The following is a 27,939-nucleotide window of genomic DNA, read 5'->3' as shown; positions in this document are numbered from 1 at the left end:
TATCTTTAAGTTGTGAATGTTGTGCAGGAGCCTTCACTTTGTGCCTTGGGTATACTGGGCATTCGTTAAGTGTTGTAATTTAGATGTTGATGTGTGGGGCCCAGGAATGATTATAATTATGGTAAAGTTGCAACATTATTTGACTATTTGGTGTTGAATAGATTCTTTTTTCTGAACATTGCATTTTACTGTTTTATTTTAAAAATTACATCATTTGTTGTAAGTCAAAGAAGAATACTTTCAGTTTAAGTCAATAAGGATTTATGACCTTTTATTGTGCCTCTGTTCTGTGGTAGCTGCTGTAGAGATTCTTTTTAATGTCAAATAGGATTGTTCATTACCTTGAGTTTGAAAAAAGGAATTAGTAATTTGGTTTATTTGTGTAATTGGGTTCTGTAAATCTAGGTTCTGATACAAGCCTACATTTGTGTTCATAGTGATATCTTTCATAATTGGGGGTAATGAGAAGACTGGAGCAGATGGTTGAATTATTGGAGGAATTTTAAGTCATTTTATACTTTTCAGAAGCCTAACATGCTTGTGTTTCTGTTGTTAATTATAGTCAGAAGTCTTTTAATGTTTTCAAAGAATAAAAACTCACATATCAGAACCCCACATGGTAAACTCTTGCTTCGTCAGAGTCAGTTCAAGCATTACCTTCCTGTAAAACCTTCCATGTGTTTTCTATGAAGACTAGGCGTCTGCTTCATTGTATGCCCATTGCATCTTGGCTATATTCATGCCATGGCACTAATGATATGTATTGTAATTTACTCAATTTGTCTTCTCCACTTAATTGTGAACAACTGAACGGCCAGATTTTTTTTTCATTCTTATCTCCCCACTTTTACCAAGGATGGAGTTGAGAGTATGATATAGATAATGTTTATCTGAAGCTAAGAGCTTTTCTTACTCTGGATACTAGAGTTAGAAGTTACACATTTGATGTTAGTAGGTACCGATAACCTAAATAAAAATAGGGTTAGTGTTGTGTGTGCTTTGATTTTCGTTACTTTTTTTTTTTCTGTTAATTGCTTTTTCTGTGTTTGCAGTTCGTAAAAATGGAATTTCAAGCAGTAGTGATGGCAGTTGGTGGGGGATCTCGGATGACAGACCTGACTTCCAGCATTCCCAAACCTCTGCTTCCAGTTGGGAACAAACCTTTAATTTGGTATCCATTGAACCTGCTTGAGCGTGTTGGATTTGAAGGTGAGCTATGACAGTGAGATGCGCTCACAAAACTTTTAGGCTGTTTGATCCCAATGATTGGTCAGCATTATGAGGGTAAGAGAGGATGAATGAGAGAAGACTTGGACTCATAGTTGGCTAAAGACTGGTCTTTTAAAATTAGGAACATAGGTGTACTATTCTATTGCTATGTGAAAAGGTTGAGAGAATAGCATTAAATGATGTTGTTATAGAGCTGATCTCCACAATGATCCAATATAAACCCTGTAAGGATATCAGAAAGAGCAGACTGAGAAATTAAGGCCCTCATAGTCAGTACTTGCTGTGAATCTGTCATGTACCAGGTAATATATTAAGCATGGGTGTACAGAGTTTAAAAGACAGCTCAGGCCCTGACTTCCAGAACCTTAAAAGTCTAGTGGTTCTCTCTACTTTTTGCTTGGGTGACTAGGTAGATGATGATACCATTAACTAGGAAAAAGGATAAATAGGAAACAAAGAACAGGCTTGAAAATACAGAGTTTCTGCTTTGGTCACATTGAATTTGAGGTAACCTATAGTTACATGTAACAAATCAGAGTACCAAATCCTGAGGCCCAATCTTATAATCCAGTGTGTTCATTCCGCTGTTAGAATTACCTTCTTGAGACAGAACTATAAATATTTCTGTGCAGTAGTCTATATGACATTGATGTTAAGGGATGTGTTTTATTTATTTATTTTTGAGAAAGGATCTCTCTCGCTCTGTTGCCCAGGCTGGAGTGAAGTAGCATCATCATAGATCATTGCAACCTCCAACTCCTAGACTCAAGCGATCCTCCTGCCCCAGCCTCACTGGGACTACAGGCACATGCCACTAAGTCTAGCTGCTTTTTAAATTTTTTGTAGAGATGGGATCTTGCTATTGCCCAGGCTGGTTTCGAACTGGCTTCAAGCAGTCCTCCTACCTCGGCCTCCCCAAAGTCCTAGGATTACAGGCATGTACCACCGGGCCCTCCAGAAATATGTTTTAGAAATTTTCTTTTTAGAGCTCTGTTTCACAGATGAAGGAGATTGTGACTCACTTAATACAATTTAAAATATCCTATTTTCCTTTAGTAACGCTTTATAGATTTGTCATCTAATCTAACTTTTTTTTTGCTTTTTACTTATATCTTTAGTTCACATGTGGGAGTGACCTTTGTGGTTGGTTGGTTGGTTGATTGGTTGGTTTGTTTATTTGTTTATTTATTTATTTATTTAGATACAGGGTCTCATTCTGTTGCCCAGGCTGGAGTACAGTGGCCCTATAATAGCTCACTGTAACCTCGAATTCCTGGGCACAAGTGGTCAGCCTCCCAAGTAGCTAGGACTACAGATGTGCTCCACCACACCTGGCTAACTTTTTTTTTTTAAAGGACTTTATTTTATTTTATTTTTTTTGAGACACAGTCTCACTCTGTTGCTGGGCTAGAGTGCCATGGCGTCAGCCTAGCTCACAGCAACCTCAAACTCCTGGGCTCAAGCAATCCCTCTGCCTCAGCCTCCCGAGTAGCTGGGACTACAGGCATGCGCCACCATGCCTGGCTAATTTTTTCAATATATATTTTTAGTTGTCCAGCTAATTTCTTTCTATTTTTTTAGTGGAGATGGGGTCTCGCTCTTGCTCAGGCTGGTCTCAGGCTGAGCTCAAACGATCCTCCTGCCTCGGCTTCCCAGAGTGCTAGGATTACAGGCATGAGCCACCATGCCCAGCCCTGGCTAATTTTTTAATTTTTTAATTTTCTGTGGAGACAAGGTCTCACTATGTTGCCCAGACTGGTCTTGAACTCCCATCCTCAAGCAATCCTCCTGCTTGGGCCTCCCAAAGTGCTGGGATTATAGGTGTGAGCCATTACACCTAGCCTGTAGTATATTTAATACCCACTATATGGAAAATTCCTTCTCACTGAGGCTCACTCAGAATTTGGAAAGTGCCTCCTAAACACAGAATTCTGGAGTAATAGCTAAGCCTATATTCAGTTTTTTTTTGTATTTGCGATTTTACAGAGAAAAGTTAACATAACCCTGCTTAGCTTTTTTCTCCTTCCACACAAAAGAATCTTGATCCAATATGGACTTATTGTTCCATATTTGCTGTTACTCCCTTCACGCTATCCACTCTACCTAAAATGTTCTCACCGGTCTATGGGAATGTCACCTTCTCTTTAAAATCCCAAACAGGATTAATCACTCTATCCTCTATTCTTCCATTACATGTTGTTTTTTTATCTCAGCTCCTTTCAAGGACTGTTTTATACTCTAGTTAGTGTCATGGAAGACTTTTTGATCTCTAGGTACTGTGTCTAATTCATCTTTGTAACATTAGCATTTTATATATATCATGTACTAAAGAAATTTTTGTTGAACTTGAATTCATCATTGTTTACCTCAAAGGCTATTTCTTCTATGAAGTCTTCCTTAGCTAATTGTTTCCATGTTTAATTTCTCCATGTTAAGTTTCTTGAAGATAGGAACCATGTTGAGTTCATTTCTGAATTCTCAGTTTTTATTTGTCCTTTATATATTACATATATTTTGGGGATGAATGAGTGAGTTAGTTACTATTAATAAAAGAAAGCAGAGTAGGGAGAGGAAAAAAGAAAAGAGAAGAAAGGAAAGAAGGTTAAATGATTTGAAGGAGAAAGAGAGGAAGAAAGAAGAGAAGGGAAGAAAATAGAAAAGAAAAGAACGATTACAATGAAAGGGAGTGGTAATTGTGACCTGGAGCCTTATCATGGAACAAGTGGAAATTATTGGAGAGATGCTAAAATCAGATCTTCAGACATTAGCAACACATGTTACGTTGTAGTGGATTACATTATCTCAACAAAGCCATGATAAAACCCTAAGTTTTCTGTCAGTGGTTGATAGCTACAGGGATAAGGTGACACCTGTTATGTGAAAACTGCTTCTCCTTAGGGCTCATTGTGATCCTTGGTGAAGTACTAATGGCTACCAGGTAGGAAGTGGTGATAGCTCTATCTTTGTACTGAATGAAGATTTAAAATGTGATCCTATTTGTATGTTTTAATGAATGTTCTTTTGAAATTTTTATATCAAGAAGTGGTATATAACATACTAGTTGAGGTGTGGGCACTAATCATACAGACCTGAGTTTTATCTTGGTTCTGTTGCTTTCTAATTGTGTCATCCTGAGCAAAATCACTTAATGTCTTTTAGTCCAAGGTTCTTCATTTGTAAAATGAGATTGTTTTAAGGATTAATTGAAAGAATGCAGGTAAAACATATTGAAAAGGCTCAATAACATTAGCAGTTATTACTACATTTAGAAATAGACCAAATCTAATTTAAATAGTGAAACCATTTCTAATTGAATGATCTTTTGCATTTTTCCTTCTTTTTTTTCTTTTGTGCCGTAGAAGTCATTGTGGTTACCACCAGGGATGTCCAAAAGGCTCTATGTGCAGAATTCAAGATGAAAATGAAGGCAGATATTGTGTGTCTTCCTGATGAGGCTGACATGGGAACTGCAGATTCTCTGCGCTACATATATCCAAAACTCAAGGTAAAAAACTATTTCTTGACTCTTATTGTTTATTAAAGATAATATCTTATGTTTTCCCAGTGCATTACAGTTTTCAAAACTTCTTTTTTTAATTTTTGAAATTGTTTATTTATTTATTTTCGAGATTGAGTCTTGCTCTCTTGCCCAGGCTGAAGTACAGTGGCCCAATTACAGTTCAATGCAAGCTCAAACTCTTGGGCTTAGGCAATTCTCCTGCCTCGGCCTCCGAAAGTGCTGGTATTACAGGCATGAGACACCTCACCGATCTCTTTTTTAAATATTTTACATCATATACTTTGTTGCCTGTGTACTCTTCAGCCACTTTTTGGTTTGATTACCAGTAAGGATTTAAACATTCGTCACAATCACTAGTTTCCAATATTTTTGAGTAGTAATATATCTTTATAAAAAGAGATATACTTCAAATGTACTTCAGATGATTCCATTTTATAAGTTCATGAATACACAGAATTAGCATATGGTAATAGAAATCAGAGGAGCAGGCAGGGTGCAGTGGCTTATGCCTGTAATCCTAGCATTTTGGGAAGCTGAGAGGGGAGGATTGCTTGAGGCCAGGAGTTTGAGACCACCTTGCGCAGCATAGCAAGACCCCATCTCTACAAAAAAAAAAAAATAGAAAAATTATCCAAGCATGGTGGCACACGCCTGTAGTCCCAGCTACTTGGGAGGCTGAGGCAGGAAGGTTGCTTGAGCCCAGGAGTTTGAGGTTGCAATGAGCTATGATGATGCCACTGCACTATAGCCCAGGCAACAGAGCAAGACCCTGTCTCAACACAAGAAAAGAAAGAAGTCAGAGGAGCAGTTGACTATGCACCTAGGAGATTGACAAAGGAACTTTCAAAAATTCCACAGACTCTCCACCATGTGATAATATTTGAAGTTTTAGTGTGCTTTGATTATGAAGCAAACAAGAGCATATGGATATGAGAACATAGTTTCCCCAGTGGCTTGTAGCCCTAAGCTGAAAAAGATCTACTGTAGATTATCCTACAATTGATGTTCTTTGGAAAAAATTCTGCCTTTGTGATGTTGCCATATTGTTTGAATTGGGAGACAAACTTTTTCCTGCTATTTCTGGTGACTGCAAATAGATGTATTAATATTTTTCAACCTCCCTTTGCACTAAAAAACAAAAAGGTAATGCAGATCTATATATGGCCTTCCCTGCCTTTTATTAGGTAATAATTTATACACAGTAAAATGCACAGATACTGAATACACACCCAGGTTACCATTATCCAAGTCTAGAAGAGTTTCATTACTCCTGGAAGTTCCTTTGTGCTTCTTTCTAGTCAGTTTCCCACCTGCAAAATCAATTGCTGTTCTGTTTCTATCACTATATATTAATTTTACTTGTTTATGAACTTCATATGAATGAAATCATACAGTTTTGTTCTGGCTTCTTTTGTTCAACATAGTATTTTTTAGATTTATTCGCATTATTGAAGGTATAGCTAATTTGTTCCTTTTATTGCTGAGTAGTAGTCCATTAAATGAATATGCTACTATTTATTTATCCCTTCTCCTCTTGACGGTTATTTGGGTTCTTTCTAATTCTTGGCTATTATGAACAAAACTGTTGTGAACATTGTTTTGCAAGTCTTTTTGTGAAAATATTCTAGGTTGCAGGGTTAACTTTATTAGGAACTACCAAACAGCTTTCCAAAGTGGCTGTACTATTTTACATTTCGATCAACAATGTATGTTTCAGCAAATGAGAAGGGCAAAACAAAAAAACCCAAAACAAAACAAAAAACAATATATGAGTTGCATTTGCTTCACATCTTCATCAACACTTGGTGTTGTCAGTCTTTTTAATTTTAACTATTCTAGTAGGTGTGTATATAGTGGTATCTCGTGGTTTTAAATTACATTTCCCTGATGGTATGATGCTGACCACCTTTTCATGTATTTATTTGGCCATTTGTATATCTCGATGAAGCATCTGTTCAAAGTATTTGCCTATTTTTTAATTGAGTTGTTTGTCTTTATATTAAGAATTCTTTTTTTTTTTTTTTGAGATGGAGTTTACCCTGTCACCCAGCCTGGAGTGCAGTCGTGTAATCATAGCTCACTGCAACCTCAAACTCCTGGGCTCAAGCCATCTGCCCACCTTGGTCTCCTAAAGTGCTGGGATTATAGACCTGAGCCACCACACCTGTTCTGATTATGGAATTTTTTATATATTCTAGATGCAAGGCATTTGTTATATATGTGTTGTGAATATTTTCAGCCAGGCTGTGGCTTGTCTTTTCACTTTCTTAATGGTGTCTTTTGAAGATCAGAAATTTTTACTGTTGATGAAATCCAAATTACTGATTTTTTTCTTTTCTTTTGTATTTTATCTTTTGTGTCCTAAGGAATCTCTGCCTACCTAAAGTTTGTGTAGGTATTCTTTTGTGTTTACTTCTATAGATTTAGCTTTTACATTTAGGTCTATGACCCATCTTGATTTAATTTTTATGTGGTGTGAGTAGGAATAAAGGTTTGCTTTTTTCCTATGTGGACATTTAGGAAAATCAATTGACTATATATGTGTGGTCTATTTCTGTCCATTCTATTTTGTTTCATTGGTCATTTTGTTTGTTTTCACTTCAATACCACACTGTCTTGATTATTTTGACTTTATAGTACATCTTGAAATCACATAGTGTAAACTTATCGACTTTGTTCTGTTTTCTTAAGACTGCCTTGGCTATTCTGGGTCCTTTAGATTTCCATATAAATTTAGAATCAGCTTGTCAAATTCTATAGAAAAGCTTTCTGAAATTTTGATTGGAAATACATTGAATGTATAGATCAATTTGGAGAGATTTGACATCTTAATGTTGACTCTTCTAATCCTTGAACATGGTATATACAGTCATGTGCTACACAATGCTGTTTTGGTAAATAGCCGACTACGTATATGACAGTGGTCCCATAAGATTGTAATACCATATTTTTACTGTACCTTTTCTATGTTTAGACATATTTAGATATACAAATACTTACCACTGTTATAGTTGCCTACAGGATTCAGTACAGTAACGTGCTGTACAGTTTTGTAGCCTAGGAGCAGTAGTCTTTACCATATAGCCTAGGTGTGTAGTAGGCTATACCTGCAGTCTCCAACCCCTGAGCTGTGGACTGGTACCGGTCTGTGGCCTGTTAGGAACTGGGCCACACAGCAGCAGGTGAGCTGTGGGTGAGTGAATGAAGCTCCATTTGTATTTACAGGCCGTTCCCCATTGCTCACATCACAACTTGAGCTCCACCTCCTGTCAGATCAGCAGCGGCATTAGAGTCTCATAGAAGCATGAACTCTACTGTAAACTGTGCATGCTAGGGATCTAGATTGCGCTCTCCTTGTGAGAATCTAATGCCTGATGATCTGAGCTGGTGATGCCAGCCTCCCAGGGTGCTGGGATTATAGGGATGAGACACCATGCCCAGCTGGGCTTTGTTTTATTTTTTTTAATTTTTAATATTATGGTAAAATTCACATAACAAAATTTATCATCTTAACCATTTTTAAGTATACAATTCATTGGAATTAAATACATTTCATAATGTGTAACCATCACCACCATCCATCTCCATAACTTTCATCTTGTAAAACTGAAACCCCATTCCCATTAAACACTAATTGCCCCCTTCTCCCTGCTCTTGGCAACCATCATCCTACCTTTTATTTATATGATTTCAACTACTCAAAAGTACCTCATGTAAGTGGAATCATGCAGTATTTGTTTTTTTGTGATTGGCTTATTTTATTTAGCATAACATCCTCAAGGGTCATCTATGTTGTAGCATATTGCAGAATTTCCTTCCTTTTTAAGGCTGAGTTGTCTTCCATTGTATATACCACCATTTTGCTTTTCCCTTTATCTGTCTGCAGACACTTGAGTTGCTTCCCTCTTTTAACTATTGTGAATAATGCTGCTATGAATATGGATGTACAAATATCTCTTTGAGACCCTGCTTTCAATTCTTTTGGGCATATACTCAGAAATCAAATCTCTAAATTATATGGTAATTCTATGCTTAAGTTTTTGAGGGCCCACCATACTATTTTCCACAATGGCTAATACCATTTTACATTCCCACCAATAGTGTACAAGGGTTCCAATTTCTTCACATCCTCCCCAATATTTAGTTTCTGGGGTTTTTTTTGATAATAGCCATCCTTTTTTTTTTTTTTTTTTTTTTTTTTTTTGAGACAGAGTCTTGCTCTGTTGCCCGGGCTAGAGTGGTGTGGTGTCAGCCTAGCTCACGGCAACCTCAAACTCCTGGGCTCAAACAATCCTCTGCCTCAGCCTCCTGAGTGGCTGGGACTATAGGCATGCACCACCACACCCAGCTAATTTTTTTCTATTTTTTGTTGCCTGGGTAATTTCTTTCTATTTTTAGTAGAGAAGGGGTCTCTCTCTTGCTGAGGCTAGTCTTGAACTCCTGACCTCAAGCAATCCTCCCGCCTTGGCCTCCCAGAGTGCTAGGATTACAGTCATGAGCCACCATACCTGGCCAATAATAGCCATCCTAATGGGTGTGAGATAGTATCTTATTGTAGTTTTGATTTGCAAGGAGCTTAGCATTTTTAGGGGTCTTCCCAGAGGCTGTTTCAGCTATTTTCTAAATGTTTAGGATGGAGGTGTAAACTCTGTTTGCTCCCTAGTCTCTAAATTTTAGAAATGTTATTTTTGGCCTTACCTGAAATTAGAGATCTTGGGAGTCTCATGCAAATCTCTTCTTCTAACACTTTGGGACAAATAGGAGAGAGGGCATGAAGAGGAGAGTCAAGTGACTGCCAGAGATACTGCCTCTTGTTATGACTTGGATCATTTATTCCTTGTTTTAGGGCTTCTCCTTGCACTGAAGATTAGAATCATCACTAAGTTCTTCTGTGTGGTCTCGTTTCTTTTCCTCCCTTACCCCTTTTTTCCCCACATCATTTATATAGCATCCTTACACACAATCTTAACCTCTGGAGCCTTCTTCCAAGCTATGACTTTGGCCAGCAAGTCTTTGCTATCTTTACTTGATTTTCTGTATTACAGTGGCTTCTGAAATCCTAGCTTCACATCAGCTTGCGTTCTAATCCAGAGTAGAAGGCAACAAAGCTAACTGTGGAGGAACATAAGTAGACTCCCATTAGCTGTTAAAAACAAGGTAATACCTGAGCTAAGCCAAAATTCAGAATTGTTGGAATCACCATAAACTTGTAGGAAGGGCAGTGGAATTGCACATAAACAGTTGAAGAAAGTGAAGAGGGCAGTTTGTTGGTATTTGATAAGGGGATGTCCAGTATCTCTCTAAAGGAGAAAGTTGTACCTACATGTTGTGCCATGGTTTAAGAGCAATGGCCCTTTGGGGCCATTTTTTTGGTCTTCCCCTGTGCTCACAAAAGAGTTTCTTAAATAATTGGAGGCTCTTTTGGTCTGTTTCAGCTACCCAAACTCTCCCTGACTTTTCAAGAGAGGTTATTATAATAAAAGAACATTCCCTTTAAAAGTTTGAGTTTATTAGCTTTTGGTTCTTTTATCTTTACCTACTTCCTCCAGATTGAGTTTCCCAAATATTATTGTGAGGTCATCCTTTTTGGCTTCCACTTTTCTCAGAGAAAGGACACATTAGTACATTCACTTTATTTGGCTTTTTTGTTTAAAATGTATTTTAATTTATAAACTTTTTTATTAACTTCACATTTGCTAAATGTATTGTAGTCCTACTTGTATGTGGAAACCTCCATCATATGTGCTTATAGGATATTGAAGCCAAATACCATATTGCTAAGTAATGTGGGGTTTTTGTTGTTGTTGTTGTTGTTATTGTTGTTTTTTTTTAGTTAAAGGACCCATATTCCATTTGTTTATTTTTTCTATCACCATCTTCCACTTCATTTCACTTTAACTAAACCCACAATTTTACTGATTTACTGGTTCTCACTTTTTATTTCAGCTGCCCAAACTCTTTCCCTGACTTATCAAGAGAGATTATTGGTTCATTCATTCTCCCAGGCCCTGGGTGAGTGAGCTACACTCTTCCAACTGATGTTTATAATATGAACGTTCTTAGATTTCATATTTTCTCCATAATAGTGCTTCATATTTGTTCACAAATCAGTCTTATTGATATCTGAAGGATTCATTTAGCAAATATTTAGAGTCAGTTAATAAGATTAATAATGATATTGCTATTTGTAAGACACCATTTGTGAACTAGACATAGTTGTTGTTTTAACTTTTTATTAAGGAAATTTTTAAATGTGTACAGAAGTAAACAGACCTTTGTCCATGTATCTGTCACCCAGCTTCATCAGTTAACAACCTATGACAAATCTTATTTTATCTATATCCCTACCCAACTTGCTTCCTCCCATGTTATTTTGAAGCAAATCTCAGACATCATGTTATTTTTTTCTGTAAATATTCTAGAATATATTGCTAAGATGAGGGCACTTTAAAAAGCAAAACCATTATCACTCCTAAAAAAACCTAAAAAACCAAATCAATGATTCTTTAGTATTACCAAATATCCAGTCAGTGTTTGAGTGTATAGTTACCTAATAAATATAATTTGAACATTTTAAAATGTGTTTATTTAACTCAGGAAGTGAATAAGGACTACACATTACAATTGGTTGAAATGTCTCTTAAGTCTCTTAATAGATAGGTTTTCCCTCCATCTCTTTTTTTCCCGTTATAATTTAATTGTTGAAGAAACTGTTTCTCACAGTTTGCATTTTATTGTTTGAAACCTTGTGGTGTTATTTAATAAGTGTTCCTCTCTATATATTTTCTGTAAATTGGTAATTAAACCTAGAGGCTTGATTAAATTCAAGTTTGAATTTTTTTTGGCAAGACTGCTTCATAAGTGGTGGTATGTTCTTCCATCTGGAAGCACGTAATTATCTAATTGTCCTTCATTTTGTGTTGTTAGCAACTGTTAATGATCATTGCCACCAGTCCCTATTCCTTATCTTGCCAGTCATTTGACTATCTGAAGTTTATTTCTAGTAGATTCCTTAAGAAGGACTCATGATACCAGTGTTCAATAGGTTATCCGCAGCTTTTACATTTCAAAGCCAATTTATTTGGATATAGAATCCTTGATTCACTTTTTTTCCTTGGATATATTAAATATATTCTTTCATTATCTTTTGACATAAAGTGTTGCTGTCAAAATAGCCCAGATAGAAATATTTGTCTTTCCCTTATGAATGACTTGGTCCTTTCGTCTGGATTTCCAAAGTTTTTGTTTTTCTTTAAAACCTTATGGTTTTACTATATAATATGTCCCATTTATTTTTCTGAATCATATTTTTTAGATATGTAGTATGTCCTTTTCAAGTGAAGTTTCAGTCTTTTTTAGTATTTCAAAAATTTTTTAGAATTACAGTTTTAGGTATGTGTTTTAATCAATTGTTTTTGTCTTTGGGATTCTTACCCATATACTGAATCTTTATTGCATACCTCTGTTACTCTGCTTCAAACTCTTTTTATCTGTTTATTCTTTTTTAATTTTAAGCTTTTCTTCCTTTTTATATTGTATATCCCTTAAGGTATTGTGGGTTGTCTTTTGTTCACTCTTGTGTTCTTCCTAGTTTAACTTTTATTTCTAAAATGATTTTTTAAAATTTCTAATTCATCTCACTTCTAACTTTTCCAATTTAGATTTATGTTATGCTTTTACATTTCTATCATTTTCTTACTTTAGGTTATTTTGAGATGTTAGGCTATGGATTTCGTCTGTTTTGTGGGCATGTCTTTCTCACATGTGCTTTCATTGTAGGGATGTTATTCTAATCTTCTAATCTTTATTATTGTGTTTTTTGATAATAACTTTGTATGGGATTTGACTGCAGTCCTTTTCTATTTCTAATTTTTATCTAAAATTGGTCTTCCTAAATTTTTAGAAGGGAAAGGTGAGTCAGTATAGCTTTTCTAGCTTCACAGCCCTAGAGCCCCCTCTTTTGAGATCTTCCTTCTCTGCTCCCTTATCTCCATTTTATCTGGCTTTTCTCCTTCCTGTGCATTGATTGTCCTAGTCTTGCTCAATTTGGATTCTACTCCTGGCAATTTCTCCTTAAAAGTAGGCTTTATTTTGAAATAGAGTATTGATGTTTTTTGTTTTTAAGACAGGATCTTGCTCCGTCTCCCAGGCTAAAGTGCAATGCTGTGATCATAGCTTACTGCAACCTCAAACTCCTGGGTTCAAGCAGTCCTCCTGCCTCAGCCTCCAAAATAGCTGGAACTATAGGTGCATATCACCATACACAGCTAATTTTTCTATTTTTTGTAGAGATGAGGTCTCGCTCTAGCTCAGGCTGGTCTCAAACTTCTGGGCTCAAGCAATCCTCCTGCCTCGGCCTCCCAAAGTCCTAGTATTACAGGCGTGAGCCACTGTGCCCAGGCAGTTTGTTAATTTCAAGAGTTCTTAGTGCCGGGCGCAGTGGCTCACGCCTGTAATCCTAGCACTCTGGGAGGCCGAGGCGGGTGGATTGTTTGAGCTCAGGAGTTCGAGACCTGCCTGAGCAAGAGCGAGACCCCGTCCCTACTAAAAATAGAAAGAAATTATATGGACAACTAAAAATATATATAGAAAAAATTAGCCGGGCATGGTAGTGCATGCCTGTAGTCCCAGCTACTTGGGAGGCTGAGGCAGAAGGATTGCTTGAGCCCAGGAGTTTGAGGTTGCTGTGAGCGAGGCTGACGCCACGGCACTCTAGCCAGGGCAACAGAGTGAAGTTCTGTCTCAAAAAAAAGAAAAGTTCTTAGGGCCAAGACTGCTCCAGCCTTCATGCCTTGCCGAGAGTAGATCAGGGGACTGAGTCTTAAGACAGTTTAATGGAAGAATTGGTGATTGAACCTGGTTCTCTTATTTCAAAGCCTACGCTCTTAACTACTATACTATCCTATACAGTCTAAGATACAGGTAAGAATAAAATACATACGTTATCCTGTAGGGATACTTTGAAGGATTACTAATAGGTTAATATTTATAAATATAACCACATGTGTGAGGAGAATCAGAGAAGCCCATTGAGTGGTTACTGTAGTAATCCTGGTAAGAAATAGTGAAGGAGCAAAACGAGGCAATGGCAGTGGTGATGGAGAAATGGGGACAAATTGGAGAATATTTAGAACTTTGTGGCTAACTAATTGGATGTGGAAGGACAGAGAGGGAGGGGTCAAACATGACTCTCACAGGTTTCTAGCAAAAGCAACTGGATGGGATAGTGTTGGCATTCACAAAAGTAGAGGCTGTAGGACAAAGAATAAGTTTGTACGGGTAATAAGATGTGTAACTGCATTTAGCTTACTAAATATACCATGCGTTTGCAATTCCACAAATTTGGATATTTGCACACCTACCTGGAACATTCTCAGTTCCCTCCATTCCTACCTAAATTACTAATTCCTGGTAATCTTTCTTAGTCTGGATTTTCTCCAGAAAGCAGAGCCTGAGATAAGGATATGTGTACAGCTAATTTATTTTTGCAAGGGATCCCAAGGAACAGGTGTGGAATTTGGAACGAGGAAAGTAGGGAAAGAGGGAAAGCCAATCTAAAAGTGTGTTATTGACTTGGTTACTACTGTGAACAACTGAGGTTCAGTTCCACTGGAGACCTTCTAAGGGGCCACGTAGAATACGCCTCAGGGTAATTGCCTAAGACTCAGAAAGGGGAACTATTTATTCACTGGCTTCCTTTCTCCATTGGTCAAAGGTAGCCCCAGGTGTATAAATTTCCTTACACTTCAAGGTTTGCATGTGTGTGGGGATGGCTGAGTAGGTTCCTGCATATATTCCACATGGTAGTTATTAGAAGTCTCATGGCAGAAAATGAGAGATGACTGGTGCACAAAGTGAAATGCTGTCAGGTTACATAGATGATTGCCAGAGCAATGGCTGGAATAAAAAGGTGGGCCCACATTCGGGGCACAAGAGATGTCTTACTCACCATCTTTCAGGATTTAGCTAAAAACTTCATTGCCTCTGGAAGCCTTCCTTAGCCTCCATGCCTGGGTTAATTGCCTCTCCTAATTGTTCCCATACTTATTGAATAGCATTTTTATATGTTAATGTATTACAATTGCTATTACTTACCTGTCTTCTCCCCTGTATTTCCTATCTCTTGATAGATTGGAATGGGATTAGAGTCAGAAGGAGAAATTTTCATATTTCAGATTATAGAACCTAAGGGATAATACAGAGTTAGAGCAGCCACTTTAAATATTATAGTCTGTAAGGACCTAGAGAGTCCTTCCTCACACCAGCTTCAAACCACATCTTTTGGCCCAAGTAGCCCTTAAAAGCCCCAGTTAGGGCAGCTAAAGCCTCAGCTCAGCTTTCACTTCCTTATTCAATTCTGGCACTTTGTATTTTCCCTTTCTTTCTTGTAATTTCAGGTATATATTTGAAATAATTTTTTGTTATATCTCATCCAAAATTTTTACGTATTCATAATGGAACTTTTGGGTTATCTTAATCCACCAGTTTTCCACTGCCAGAAGCCCACATGCTAAGTGCTTTATGTGCATTAATTCATTTAATTCCCCAAGTACACTCTGAGTTAGATACTGTCTTTATCCTCATTTTACAAATGAGAAAAGTAGGTCTCAATGAGCTTGAGTAACTTGAAAGACTATGTAGTAGGTGCCAAAGTCTCAGTAAATGCATTGAGTAACCAAGGGATTAAAAGGATAATGTCTGTTAGGTACAGCCAGATGGCATATGTCTCGGTGGAAATTCACTTTTCATTTGAGAATGCAGTAGTAGAATGGGTTACAGATGTGGTGGAGGCGTTAGGAGAGTACTAGGTGCCCTCTAGAGGAGCATCGGGAAATACTGCTTGGGTTTGCTTATTGAAGGAGGAATACTTCATGAATATGACTTTCAAAATGAGTCTTATAGGAAGAATAGGAATTTGTGATGATGGGAACGTGAACAGGAATAGACATTTCTAGTGGTAGTAGGATAGAATAACTCTTGAAAAAGTATGAAAATTTTGGTAGATGCTTGAACAGTTGAGGAATTACTACAAGGCTGAAATATGAGGGAGTATTTTTACCTCCAAATTGTGTGATATGAAGGCCTTATTCAGTGTAACTATACATACTTTATAAAATTTTTATACTGGTCTGTGTTTCTTTGAAATCACAAAACAAGAAAGCACGTCAATTAAATAGCTTAACTGGTAGCCTTCTTCTGGGTGGCAGCCAGAATTATATACATTTAAGGTTTTATTTATTTATTTATTTCAGGATATTATGAGGGTACAAACATTTTGGTTACATTTTATGTCTTTGCCTCACCCAAGCGAGGATTAGAGGCATGCCCTTCCCCTCAACAATGCTCACCACATCCATTAGTTGTGAGTTTACCTCCACCAACCCCCTAATTCCTGGAGAATATTACTACCGTGTGAGCACCGTAGTATTGATCAGTCAGTGCCAATTTGATGGCGAGTACATGTGGAGCCTATTCTTCCGATCTTGTGATACCTCACTTCGGACAATGGGCTCAAGCTCTATCCAGGAAAATATAAGAGGTGCTAGGTACTGTCATTTCTTATAATTGAGTAATGTTCCATTGTATACATATTCCAAATTTTAATAATCCACTCATGAATTGACGGGCACGTGGGTTGTTCCCACATCCTTGCGATAGTGAATTGTGCTGCCATAAACATTCGGGTGCAGATGTCTTTATTATAAAATGTCTTTTGCTCTTCTGAGTAGATGCCTAATAGTGCTATTGCTGGATCGAATGCTATTTCTATTTTTAGCTCTTTGAAGTATCTCCAAATTCTTTTCCACAGAGATTGCACTAATTTGCAGTCCCACCAGCAGTGTAAGAGTGTTCCCATCTCCACATCCTCGCCAGCATTTGTTGTTTTGGGATTTTTTGATAGAGGCCAATCTCACTGGGGTTAGGTGATATCTCATTGCGGTTTTGATTTGCATTTCTCTAATGATTAGAGATGTTGAGCATTTTTTTATATGTTTGCTGGCCATTATTCTGTCTGCTTTTGAGATGTTTCTGTTCATTTCCTTTGCCTATTTATTGATGGGGTTGTTTGATTTTTTTCTTGTTGATTTTTTTAAGGTCTAGGTAGATTCTTGTTATCAGCCCTTTATGGGATATGTAGAGAGCAAATATTTTCTCCCATTCTGTAGGCTGTCTGTTCGCTCTAATGATAGTTTCCTTGGCTGTGCAAAAGCTTTTTAATTTGATCAGATCTCATTTATTTATTTTTGTTGCTGCTGTGATTGCTTTGGGGGTCTTCTTCAGAAATTCTTTGCCTAGGCTGATGTCTGAAAGGGTCTTCCCAACATCTTCTAGAATTCTTAAGGTTTCATGCCTTAGGTTTAAGTCTGTTATCCATCTTTGAATTGATTTTTGTGAGAGATGAGAGGTGGGGATCCAGTTTCAATCTATTGGATGTAGCTATCCAGTTTTCCCAGCACCATTTATTGAAAAGAGATTCTTTTCCCCAGTAAATTTGATTTTTTTTTTTTTTTTTTCAGAAATTGAACTGTTTGGGGGAGAACAGAAAGATGGAAAAAGAGGGAATTGAGAAGCAACAGAGACCCTACTTTGCAATAACAGTGATAACTGCTGATTATTTACAGATCTCTATCTGTAGCCTGTTGAGCACTTCAGAGGATACTTAAATTTGCTAAAGCTTTATAAATGAGTACATTTGAGAAATTAATTTATTACTTTAGAACCTTAATTTCTCTTCTTAGAGACTGCCTGAAAATAGGAGTTATTAGCTGATTATGATGAGGAGGACGTAATCTTTATTTTCTTTGGGTTGCCTGAAACATTTGCTCTGAAGATCACAAGGGAGATCTTTCATATTTACTGTGTGTCACTTTAAAAGGAGACGGTATTACTCTATTTTGCAGTTGAAAAATCTGATACTCAGAGAGTTTAAATAACCTCCCCCAAATCCCACACCTGGTAAATTGCTCAACTGAAGCTAGAATTCAGCCCTGGATTTTGAGATACATTTGTGCATCTCAAATGCCCGTGCTTTTTTCACTCTATTATGTTGCCTCCAAAAGGTAAGCATCAGTAGTCTTTCTAATGTACTCTAACTCTAGACCCTTGGCTTTAAACAGGTTAGTTGGTCTGGTATTTTCAAAATTACTTTTTTCTTTTCTTTTCTTTTTTTTTTTTTTTTGAGTCTGTAGAATTTTATGTGTAGATTAGATAGTTGTATGTATGCATAGAATGCTTTTAAAATGTACAATTCAGTGATTCTTAGTATGTGTAGAACTCTTAATTAAATATTTTTGTGTAAAGTGTATTTAAAACCCAGCAGATCTTCTAATAGGACTCATGTAGTATCCTTGTCTTGCAAGTATGCAGCTGTTGCTTGTTGATACCTTTCGTTAAGTGGAGGGGATTCCAGTCATGTAGGAAGACTTCCTATCCCACGTCTAGAGCCAAGTGAGCAAGAAGCCTAAGTAAGGGTGCAGTCTGTGATCAGCACGTAAAAAAAACAAAAAACAAAAAACTGTCTCACTCCTTGGACATTGAGCCTGACCCACATTAGAGCTGTTCCTCTGAATGTCTGGGGTAATCAGCCATTGGTGCTGTTTTTGTGCTTTAGAAACAGAATGCGATTATTGCTTAGATAAGTGTTTTGAGAACAGGTTAGTGAGGTATATTTAAGAGGCTTCAGCAGACTGAATCTATAACAGAGTCCTGTAGCCTGTGTTTAAAGTATTTATCTTATATTTCAGGTCTCATTGCTTCTTTTAATTTAGAAATTGCAGAGTTGATAATTCTCTATTTAATCTAGACAGGAATCTTTATTTGGCCTCAAGCAAGCCTCATTTACTCTCTGCCTCAGTTTCACAACCAAGAAAATAGGGATAATGATACTAGCACACTAGTTATTAGAGGTTTAGTTATTTAAGTCCTTTGATGTAGAAAAAGGACTATTGTCATATATCTTGTGAAACAGCTAACATGCTACAACAAAGAACAAACTATGCCGATGAAATCCCCATTCTGGAGACAGCTTATTAGAAAGATTGAGCATATATGCTATTTTTAGATGTTCAAAAAGCTAAATACAAGTTATTTTCAGTTGACTGTTTGATGTCTTTATCAAATTACAAATCTCTGCCATTCTCTCCTGGAACCTTTCATTTTGCCCAAGGATTTGTTTTGTCAGATTTCTATCTGCTTGAAAAGAGTGAGTACAGTTTGGTCAAGGAAAGATCTAAAAACTTGGTCCCAACTTGCTTAAATACTTTATTAAGTGGTACCTTTTCCTCTTATGACTGCTTTGGTGGGCTGTGGTTACCTAGGACGGCCTCAATGTATCCTCGATGACGCCTTATTTGAGCCCACTGGTGGCATAGTGAAAGCTCAGGGGTTGTGGCAGAAACAACTTGTATGCAGGAATTTTGGAGCCTTTTTTTTTTCCTTCAGTAAATCTCAATAGAGCTTTTCTCTTAACTGTACTACCCTAGTATATGTATCCACAAGCTTGAAATGTTTTTATCTTACCTTCTCATGGACTGCTACTTGTTGGAACTCTGGTCTGTGGGATGGGACTTCTGCAATCTTGGACTTCATTTGGTAGCCAAAAAACTTGCTAGCTCTGTGTTTGAGCCCGATTCCTTTGAGTCTTTTTCCTTCTGTAGGACCATTTCATGAAATGAAGGGCTGTAGCGTAGTGGGGAAAGGTACTAGCTAAGAATTGTGGTAGCATAGGCTGTCATCACAAACTTTATCTTTGGATAATAAACAGCTCACGTGGGTTAGGTATTTGGAAACTCTTGGTAGGTTCACCTGTCCTGCTCTGAATCATGAAGTAACACTACAGCCTGACTAGTGGAATGGGCCGGTACAATTTGTGGGAAGTCAGTATTTTGTCACCATGACCAAGAAGTTCATTTGAAATAGCCTGTAGCTACCTAGGCTTTTAACTTAGGCATCATCTGCTCTGACAAGCCTTCCCTGGCCTTCTAAAATTATCTGTCATATCATCATTTCTCTTGACTAAACTGTGAGACAAGAACTATTGCAGGGCCTGGCACAGAGAGGGTGCGTTGTGTGTATTTGTTAAATGAACGAAGGGCAGTTGGAAGCGAGTTCTTTGTAAACATTTAAAATAAGCTCCGTACTCCTTTGATGTAGACACGCATGTTTATGTGAGCCTAAGGATGAGTTTCAGTGGTGGTAGATCAGAGGGATTGATTATAGCATTGGTTGCTTGATGTTCACTTTATTTGCATCTGTAAGTTCCCAATAAGCCCTAAGTTTACTGATGTGGCTGGTTTTCTACCCGAAGCAATTTCTCCCAGAGGGAGGATTATTTTATTTTATTTTTGTGGTGAGGTACAGTGGCATAGTGAAAAGAACTCAGGCTTTCACAAAGACAGGTAGATCTGGATTGTGATTCTTGTTCTATCACCCACTAGCTGTGTGACCTTGGATGAGGTTATAAGTCCCTTCCAAGCTGATATTTAATTAATCTCCCATCCAAGTACTAACCAGGCCCAACCCTGCTTAGCTTCCAAGATCAGACAAGATTGGACATGTTCAGGGTGGTTTGGCAGTAGACATTTAATATTTTTAATTTGTTCAACAAATATGTATTGAACACCTACTATGTGCCTATTCTATTAATAGATGCTGTAAATATAATGATAAACAAGATCCCTGCCCTCATAGAGCTACTCTATAAGGAGAGAGAAATAAGAAAACAGGCAAAGCTAACCTATAGTGGAAAAAACAAACCTCAGCATAGTGGTTGTTGCTGCAACAGATGGGAGGGTGGGGAGTGACTGGAAAGTGTCATGAGGGAACTTTCTGAGATGTAGTTATGTTATCCCTTTGAAATACTGTTGGGTTAATTTGTTCCCGTTTGCATTCAATTTTATAATTTCCCTCAGTCTTAATTTATTGGGGCTATTATAATAAAAAGACAATAGATTGGGTGAGTTATACAACAGACATTTATTTTTCACAGTTCTGGAGGCAGGAGTGTCTAAGATCAAGGCACCAGTAGATTCATGTCTGGTGAGGGCCTACTTCCTTGTTCATAGATGGCAGTCATCTCACTGTGTCCTCACATGGCAGAAAAGGCAAGGGGGCTCTCTGAGGTCTCTCTGTTTTTTTTAAGGGCTCTCTCTCTCTTTTTTTCTTTTAATTTATTAAAAATAGAGGTAGGGTCTCACTATGTTGTCCAGGCTGGTCTCAAACTTGTGACCTCAAGCAATCCTCCTGCCTCAGCCTCCCAAAGTGCTGGGATTATAGGTGTGGGCCACCATGCTTGGCGAAAATTTAAAACTTTTTGAGCGCTGATGTGATGCTCAAAGGAAATGCTCATTGGAGTATTTTGGATTTCAGATTTCTGGATTTGGAATGCTGAATCAGTAAGTATAATGCAAATATTCCAAAATCTTAAAAAATCCAGAATCCAAAACACTTCTGGTCCCAAGTATTTTGAGTAAGAATACTCAACCTGTAATGTATTTTAACCCAGAGCATAGTTCTAGATAAAGAATTGAAAATAAATTGACCTTTATAATTATATAATGTTATGCTATAAAGGACTTCAGAGATGGTACAGCCCTTTCATCTATAGATAAGGAAGTGGAGGCCCAAAAAGAGAGTGCCTTACTCGAGGTCACGTGTGGAATTAATAAGAAAAGAAAATATACCTAATCTTAGAAGTTGCTTTTTGGGGTGATGAAACCTTGATTTTGGGGCTTTTAAAAACTTGTTAGTTCTGATGATATGATCTTACATCTAGAAAACCCCAAAGATTCTGCCAAGAGACTACTGGAATTGATAAATAAGTTCAACGAAGTCTCAGGTTACAAAATCAATGTATACAAATCAATAGCATTCATATATGCCAACAACTGTCAAACTAAGAACCAAATCAAAGACTTAATACCTATCACAATAGTAACAAAGAAAATAATAATAAAATACCTAGGAATATATTTAACTAAGGAGTTGAAAGACCTCTATAGGGAGAACTATGAAACACTAAGGAAGGAAATAGCAGAGGACGTAAACAGATGAAAAACCATACCCTGCTCATGGATCAGCAGAATCAACATTTTTAAAATGTCTGTACTGCCCAAAGTGAACTATGGATTCAAGGCAATCCCTATTAAAATACCAACATCATTTTTCGCAGATCTGGAAAAAATAATTCTGCACTTCATATGGAACCAGAAAAGACCCTGTATAGCTAAAGCAACCTTAAGCAAAAAGAGCAAATTGGGAGGCATCAATTTACCAGACTTCAAGCTATACTACAAGCTATAGTAACCAAAACAGCATAGTACCGGCACAAGAACAGAGACATAAACCAATGGAACAGGACTCAGAACCCAGATATAAAACATATATATGATCATATGTAGCCATATGATCTTTGACTAAGCAGACAAAAACATACACTGGAGAAAAGAATCCCTTTTCAATAAATGATGCTGGGAAAATTGGATAGCCACATGCAGAAGACTGAAACAGGATCTGCAACTCTCACCTCTCACAAAAATCAACTCACGGTGGATAACAGACTTAAACCTAAGGCATGGAACCATAAGAATTCTAGAAGAAAATGTTGGAAAAACTCTTATAGACATCGGCCTATGCAAAGAATTTTTGAAGAAGACCCCCAAAGCAATCACAGCAGCAACAAAAATAAATAAATGGGACCTGATCAAATTAAAAAGCTTCTGCTCAGCCAAAGAAACTATCACTAGAGCAAATAGACAACCTACAGAATGGGAGAAAATATTTGCATGCTATACATCTGATAAAGGGCTGATAGCTAGAATCTGTATAGAATTCAGGAAAATCAACAAGAAAAAAATCAAACAACCCCATTAAAAAGTGGGCAAAGGACATGAACAGAAACTTCAAAAGAAGATAGAATAATGGCCAATAAACATGTAAAAATGGTCAACATCTCTAATCATCAGGGAAATGCAAATCAAAACTACAGTGAGATATCACTTAACTCCAGTGAGAATGGCTTTTATCAAAAAGTCCCAAAACAACAACTGTTGGCATGGATGCTGAGAGATAGGAGCACTCATACACTGCTAGTGGAACTGCAAACTAGTACAACCTCTATGGAAAGTAATATGGAGATACCTCAAAGAACTAAAAGTAGACCTACCGTTTGATCCAGCCGTCCCACTACTGGGTATCTACCCAAAGGAAAAAAAGACATTTTATAAAAAAGACATCTGCACCTGAATGTTTATAGCAGCACAATTCACAGTTGCAAAGATTGAAAACAACCCAAGTGCCCATCAATACATGAGTGGATTAATAAAATGTGGTGTACTACTCAGCCATAAAAAAGGAACTACCTATTATCCTGGAGGGAACTGGAGCCCATTTTCCTAAGTGAAGTATGGCAAAAATGGAAAAACAGATACCACATGTTCTCACCATTTAATTGGTATTAATTGAGCAGCACCAATGTACACATATGGGAAGTAACATTCATAGGGTGTTGGGCAGGTGGTTGGGGAGCAGAGGAGATGGGTAAATCCATACCTAATGGATGCTATGCCCAATGTCTGGGGGATGGGCACGCTTGTTGGGCAGTACAAAGGCAATTTATGGAACCAAAGTGCTTATACCTCCATAATACTATGAAATAAAAAACAAAACAACAAAAAACTTGTTAATTATCTTTTTCTCATTGTTATAAATTCCCCTTTATCACAGCCGCTAGACACCCTCTGCTGACCTTCTCTCAAACTTTCTGGTTTCCAAGTAAACTGGACAATATTTCTGTGTTGTGCTCCAGGACAAAATTGAAATCCAAATTCAGTCAGAAAATATGTAATGTAATTGTAAGAGCATGTTTTATGGTCTTGAAATGTTTGTTTTACTAGACTAATAAAGTGGAGATATTTTTATTCCATGGGGCATTTGTGTCTGACCAAAGGAAAAGGATGAAATTGTTTAATATAAATTCAGTTTATTAAATTATTTTAGAGTGAAAATTTTGAGAGAACATAAAAGCCCTTGTTTTTTTCTGTATTCCAAATCTGTGTATTTGGAGATTAAAATTAAATTGCATATATCCAAATCCTGAAAGAGAAGTGGCCAGTATTTTTATAGAGAATTCATTTTAACAGAATTAGAAATTAATATATGCTTGCTTACTTCTTAGCTTCACACAGTAAACACGAATAGAATTTCACTATTTGTTCTTAACCTGAAGAGGAAAACTTCCTTTGGGAACGTGAATGAACTATAAATATTAGAACTATAAATGTTGAATCTCCGTTTTAAAATTGTAAATCTAGCAAGCATATCACTCTTCAGCCATGCCCTCTAGGACAGCTGCTGCATCTGATTTCTTTCCTTTCAGACAGCTCTGCCTTTTTCTTCTTTGCAGGTTAATTTTCTACCTTCTTGCTTTAGGGGACTGCAAAGTTACCTCTGTGGCTCCTGCCCTAACTCTGAACAGTTACAGTTTCTACAAAGGGGGTATTCACCTCTGTCAGAATTTGTGCCATTTCTAAATGTCTAAAATCGAATGTTTTAATCTTTGAGTCAAACAAAGAAAAGGAGGTAACAGGAAGAATGCTGACATTTACTGATATTTGTTTGCCAGCACTAAGTTGATAAATGGGAATACAAAGATAAAAGAGCTCCTATGGGGCTCGGAATCTAGATGGAAAAAATATATATGTAATCCAATTAGTGATTTAAGGTCTGTAATGTATCAGAAAAGGCTTCCTCTCCAGGGGAGATAATATATTGGCTCTGCCCTTTCTAGTAACTATGACAATACCTGAATCTTGATGGATGAATATGTAGAAGAGTGGGAAGAAAGCATAGGGAATATATCTTGGCAATTTGCTCTATCAAGTTAATCTTGGCTATGTGGAGGGGAATTATGGCAGAGAAGGCTGAATTAGGTAGGTGGAGTCATATTTGAAGAGCTTTAGTGTTGTGCTAAGGAATTTGAACTTAAACCTGTGAGAGCAGTGATCTCCAAAATGGGATGTTCTGAAAACCAGGGCATGTACAGGATTGAGTATGAGGAAAATATTAGAATTTCTAGTTTTTAAAATTTTATTTTTTCCTTTTAAAATGCCTATTTTTATATATGTTATATAAAGAGCATATATCGGCCAGGTGTGGTGGCTCACGCCTGTAATCCTAGCGCTCTGGGAGGCTGAGGCAGGTGGATCGTTTGAGCTCAGGAGTTTGAGACCAGCCTGAGCAAGAGGAGACCCTGTCTCTACTAAAAATAGAAAGAAATTATATGGACAACTAAAAATATATATAGAAAAAATTAGCCGGGCATGGTGGTGCATGCTTGTAGTCCCAGCTACTCGGGAGGCTGAAGCTGGAGGATCGCTTGAGCCCAGGAGTTTGAGGTTGCTGTGAGCTAGGCTGACGCCACGGCACTCTAGCCAGGGCAACAGAGTGAGACTCTGTCTCAAAAAAAAAAGAAAAAAAAAAAACAAACACGCATGTATCATTATAGTGATCTGTGTATTTTATAATAAAATAAATTTAAAAAGCAAGCTATAATTCATTCAGCTTTTTCTTTTTTTAATGTTTGAAAAACACTGTTTTAGGCCGTCTTTAGGCAGGGAAATGACATAAGGAGTGAAATTGGAGTATGGATTAGAATAGGGAAAAACTGGAGTAAGAGAGACCAGTTCAGAGACTGGAAAAAGATTTTGAGGCTTGAACTAAGGCAGTGCAATAGAGATAAAGGGGAAGACTAGGGAGCCAGTGACATGTTAGGGTAGGGGACTAGGCACAGGAGAGGGAGGACTTCAGTCCTGGACTATGGCCAGACTTCTGACATCAGATCCTGGATGGTAGTGACACTATGATTTTTTTCTGTGACGGGGTCTCGCTATGTTATGCAGTCTGGCCTCGAAATCCTGGGTTAAAGTGATCCTCTCCTTTCAGCTCCACACCACTGCACCCGGTGTGACACTGTGTGATTGAGCTAAGGAACATAGGAAAGGTATTTAGCTGTGAGGGTGAGGATTATCCCATGTCTTACTTATAGGCTGAGTTGGTCATTCCTGCACCTACTGCCCCAACCTCAGTGAAAACAAAGTGGCAGTTGGCTCTTGGCTTTACACTTTGAGGACTATAGACTGGGAATCTTTTCCAAGCATTTTCAACCAAAACTGAAACAATGAGGTCTCCACTGCATTTAGCCATAGGTATTTATTAAAGCACAAACTAGTCTTGAGGATTGGATTGGGATTGGACCACATAGGAAAATGTAAATTGTGACCATTCATAGTCATACCAAGTAGCTTGAATTCATTATTTCCATATGGGCAGGGGTGGAGTGCAGGGAAGTGATTTGGATCATAGCCATTATTTGTGGAAGTGCTGGGTAGGTAAAAGCATAGTAGTTACCTTGCCCTGACAATTTTTTTCCAGAGGAGTAAGTGTGTTTTTCTTTCTCCTTGTTGTAAAGAATCAGTTGCCAGATTGTGTTATTTATAACAATCTCTCATGGAACAGCTGCCAGGAAAAGAAAAGAGGCTATTCCCAGTAGCTCTGTTCACCTCCCATCTCACCATTATAGCCACACACACATACATCCGGTTTTCTGATTTAACTTTTGTTTTTTTTTTCCTCTAGTTTTACTCGGTGGTTTTGGCTTGACTAAAAATGTTCTTATAATGAGAGATTTCTGGGCTTTGCCATAGCTTGGTAATTGCATTTTCTGAGCTTAATTTGTTTGCTTTAGTCAAGACTAACTGGCAGCAGTTTGCGTTTTGAATTCCATGGTGTCTTAATTTTTTCCTAAACACTGAAATGCTGCCTTCCCTTGGAAACCCCTGTATGTTTCTGTATTGTCAACAATGCACACATTTGCTGTCCTTCAGAACTGTGCTTTTTGCTCTTGACATTGCCCTGGCTTCTCTGGAGGAACAGGCTTGGGATGAGGCATACTGGGGACTGTTGGAATGGGTCTTTGGAATTCAGTTGGTCTGTGCAGAAGAGGCATACTGTTGGTGTTAGAAAAGAACTGGTCCCATGAAACACATGCTGTGGATTGGCATGTTCAGGGAACTTTCAAGTTAACTGCATTTCAGATACACAGTTGCTTCACAGTCCAAACAGTCCATGTTTATTCATGGCTTGTGGTCACACATGATTAAATATACTTCTCCGGTTCTTATCAGTTTTTCCACTTTCTACCTTTGTGTTCCAGTTAGTAGAAGGCCATTTGCATTTCTAGAATGGGCTTTACATTTTTAGATTCAATATCAAAATAATGGCCATTTCTTTCTATTATAACTTTTATAAAAATGTAAAGAAAGATAGTATTACAAAGGTACAAGGATGGCTTAGTTTTCTTTTTAGACTTTTGTTTCTTCCAGGATTCCAGCTTTGGAAACAAAGTACATTGATCAGACAATAAAGACTTTCCTTTGAAAGTGGTGGAGTTGCAAAGAAAATGGGAATGTGTCTAGTCTCAATGACTCTTACATGGTGCATTCTCTGGGAACAGAGGCAGGAGAGGGGCTAGTGGAACAGCACCTCCATCTGTATCCTGAGCCCTGCTCTTTCAGACCAGTGCCTTTCTTTTCACACTAAGAACAGATGGCAACCAGACGTTATGGGGAGGGTTCTGTTCCTTGTGATCCTTAGGGATTTTGCGTTCAGTTTAGCAAAAAGTCATCTAAAAGCAAAGAGAGAAATGAGTCTACAGCCTGTTCACAATTATGCAGAACTTGTTCGGCATTCACAGTACTGTCAGATTTAAACACTTCTGCAAATATTGAATGATATAGCAGCATTTATTTTCCAAGGCAACACTGTCACCACTTCAGAGGCATCTGCACTGGGGTCATTTTATTCACTTTGGAGTACACTTACTAATTCAATTTATTGTAGAACAGTTAACTTCTAAAAATCAGTCATCTTATTAGAGAAACTTAGAAAAAGAGAAAGGAGATTTTCCTCTGCAAACATATTTTCATTATGATGAAATGGGGCACCTTCTGTGCCATTGTAATGACAATTGTGTGGATGTCTTTAGCAATGGCCTATGTTGTGCCCCTGTCTTTCTACACATTGTTAGAAGAAGTAGGATTCTGCAGGCTATTTTGTCCTGTTTTGTCCTTAGCTTGCATTTATGTGGTCTGATTTGTTAATGTTTGTTGGTTCCTAGATGGTGAGTTGGCTTA

At 37.6% G+C, this 27,939-nt stretch overlaps 1 protein-coding gene across 1 annotated transcript in view; it reads left to right on the top strand.

The window, feature by feature from the left end:
* Positions 1–27,939, top strand: part of EIF2B3 (eukaryotic translation initiation factor 2B subunit gamma) — a 101,064-nt gene that overhangs the window by 2,106 nt on the left and 71,019 nt on the right. The window contains exons 2-3 of the mRNA XM_069479866.1: positions 1,053–1,209; positions 4,590–4,735. Of these exons, the coding sequence (XP_069335967.1) occupies positions 1,062–1,209; positions 4,590–4,735 (294 nt within the window). The 5' untranslated portion in view covers positions 1,053–1,061. The remainder of the gene's footprint in view (positions 1–1,052; positions 1,210–4,589; positions 4,736–27,939) is intronic.

Source organism: Eulemur rufifrons, chromosome 8 (genome assembly GCF_041146395.1).
Source record: "Eulemur rufifrons isolate Redbay chromosome 8, OSU_ERuf_1, whole genome shotgun sequence".
NCBI lineage: Eukaryota > Metazoa > Chordata > Mammalia > Primates > Lemuridae > Eulemur > Eulemur rufifrons.
This window is presented reverse-complemented; position numbering and strand designations above follow the sequence as displayed.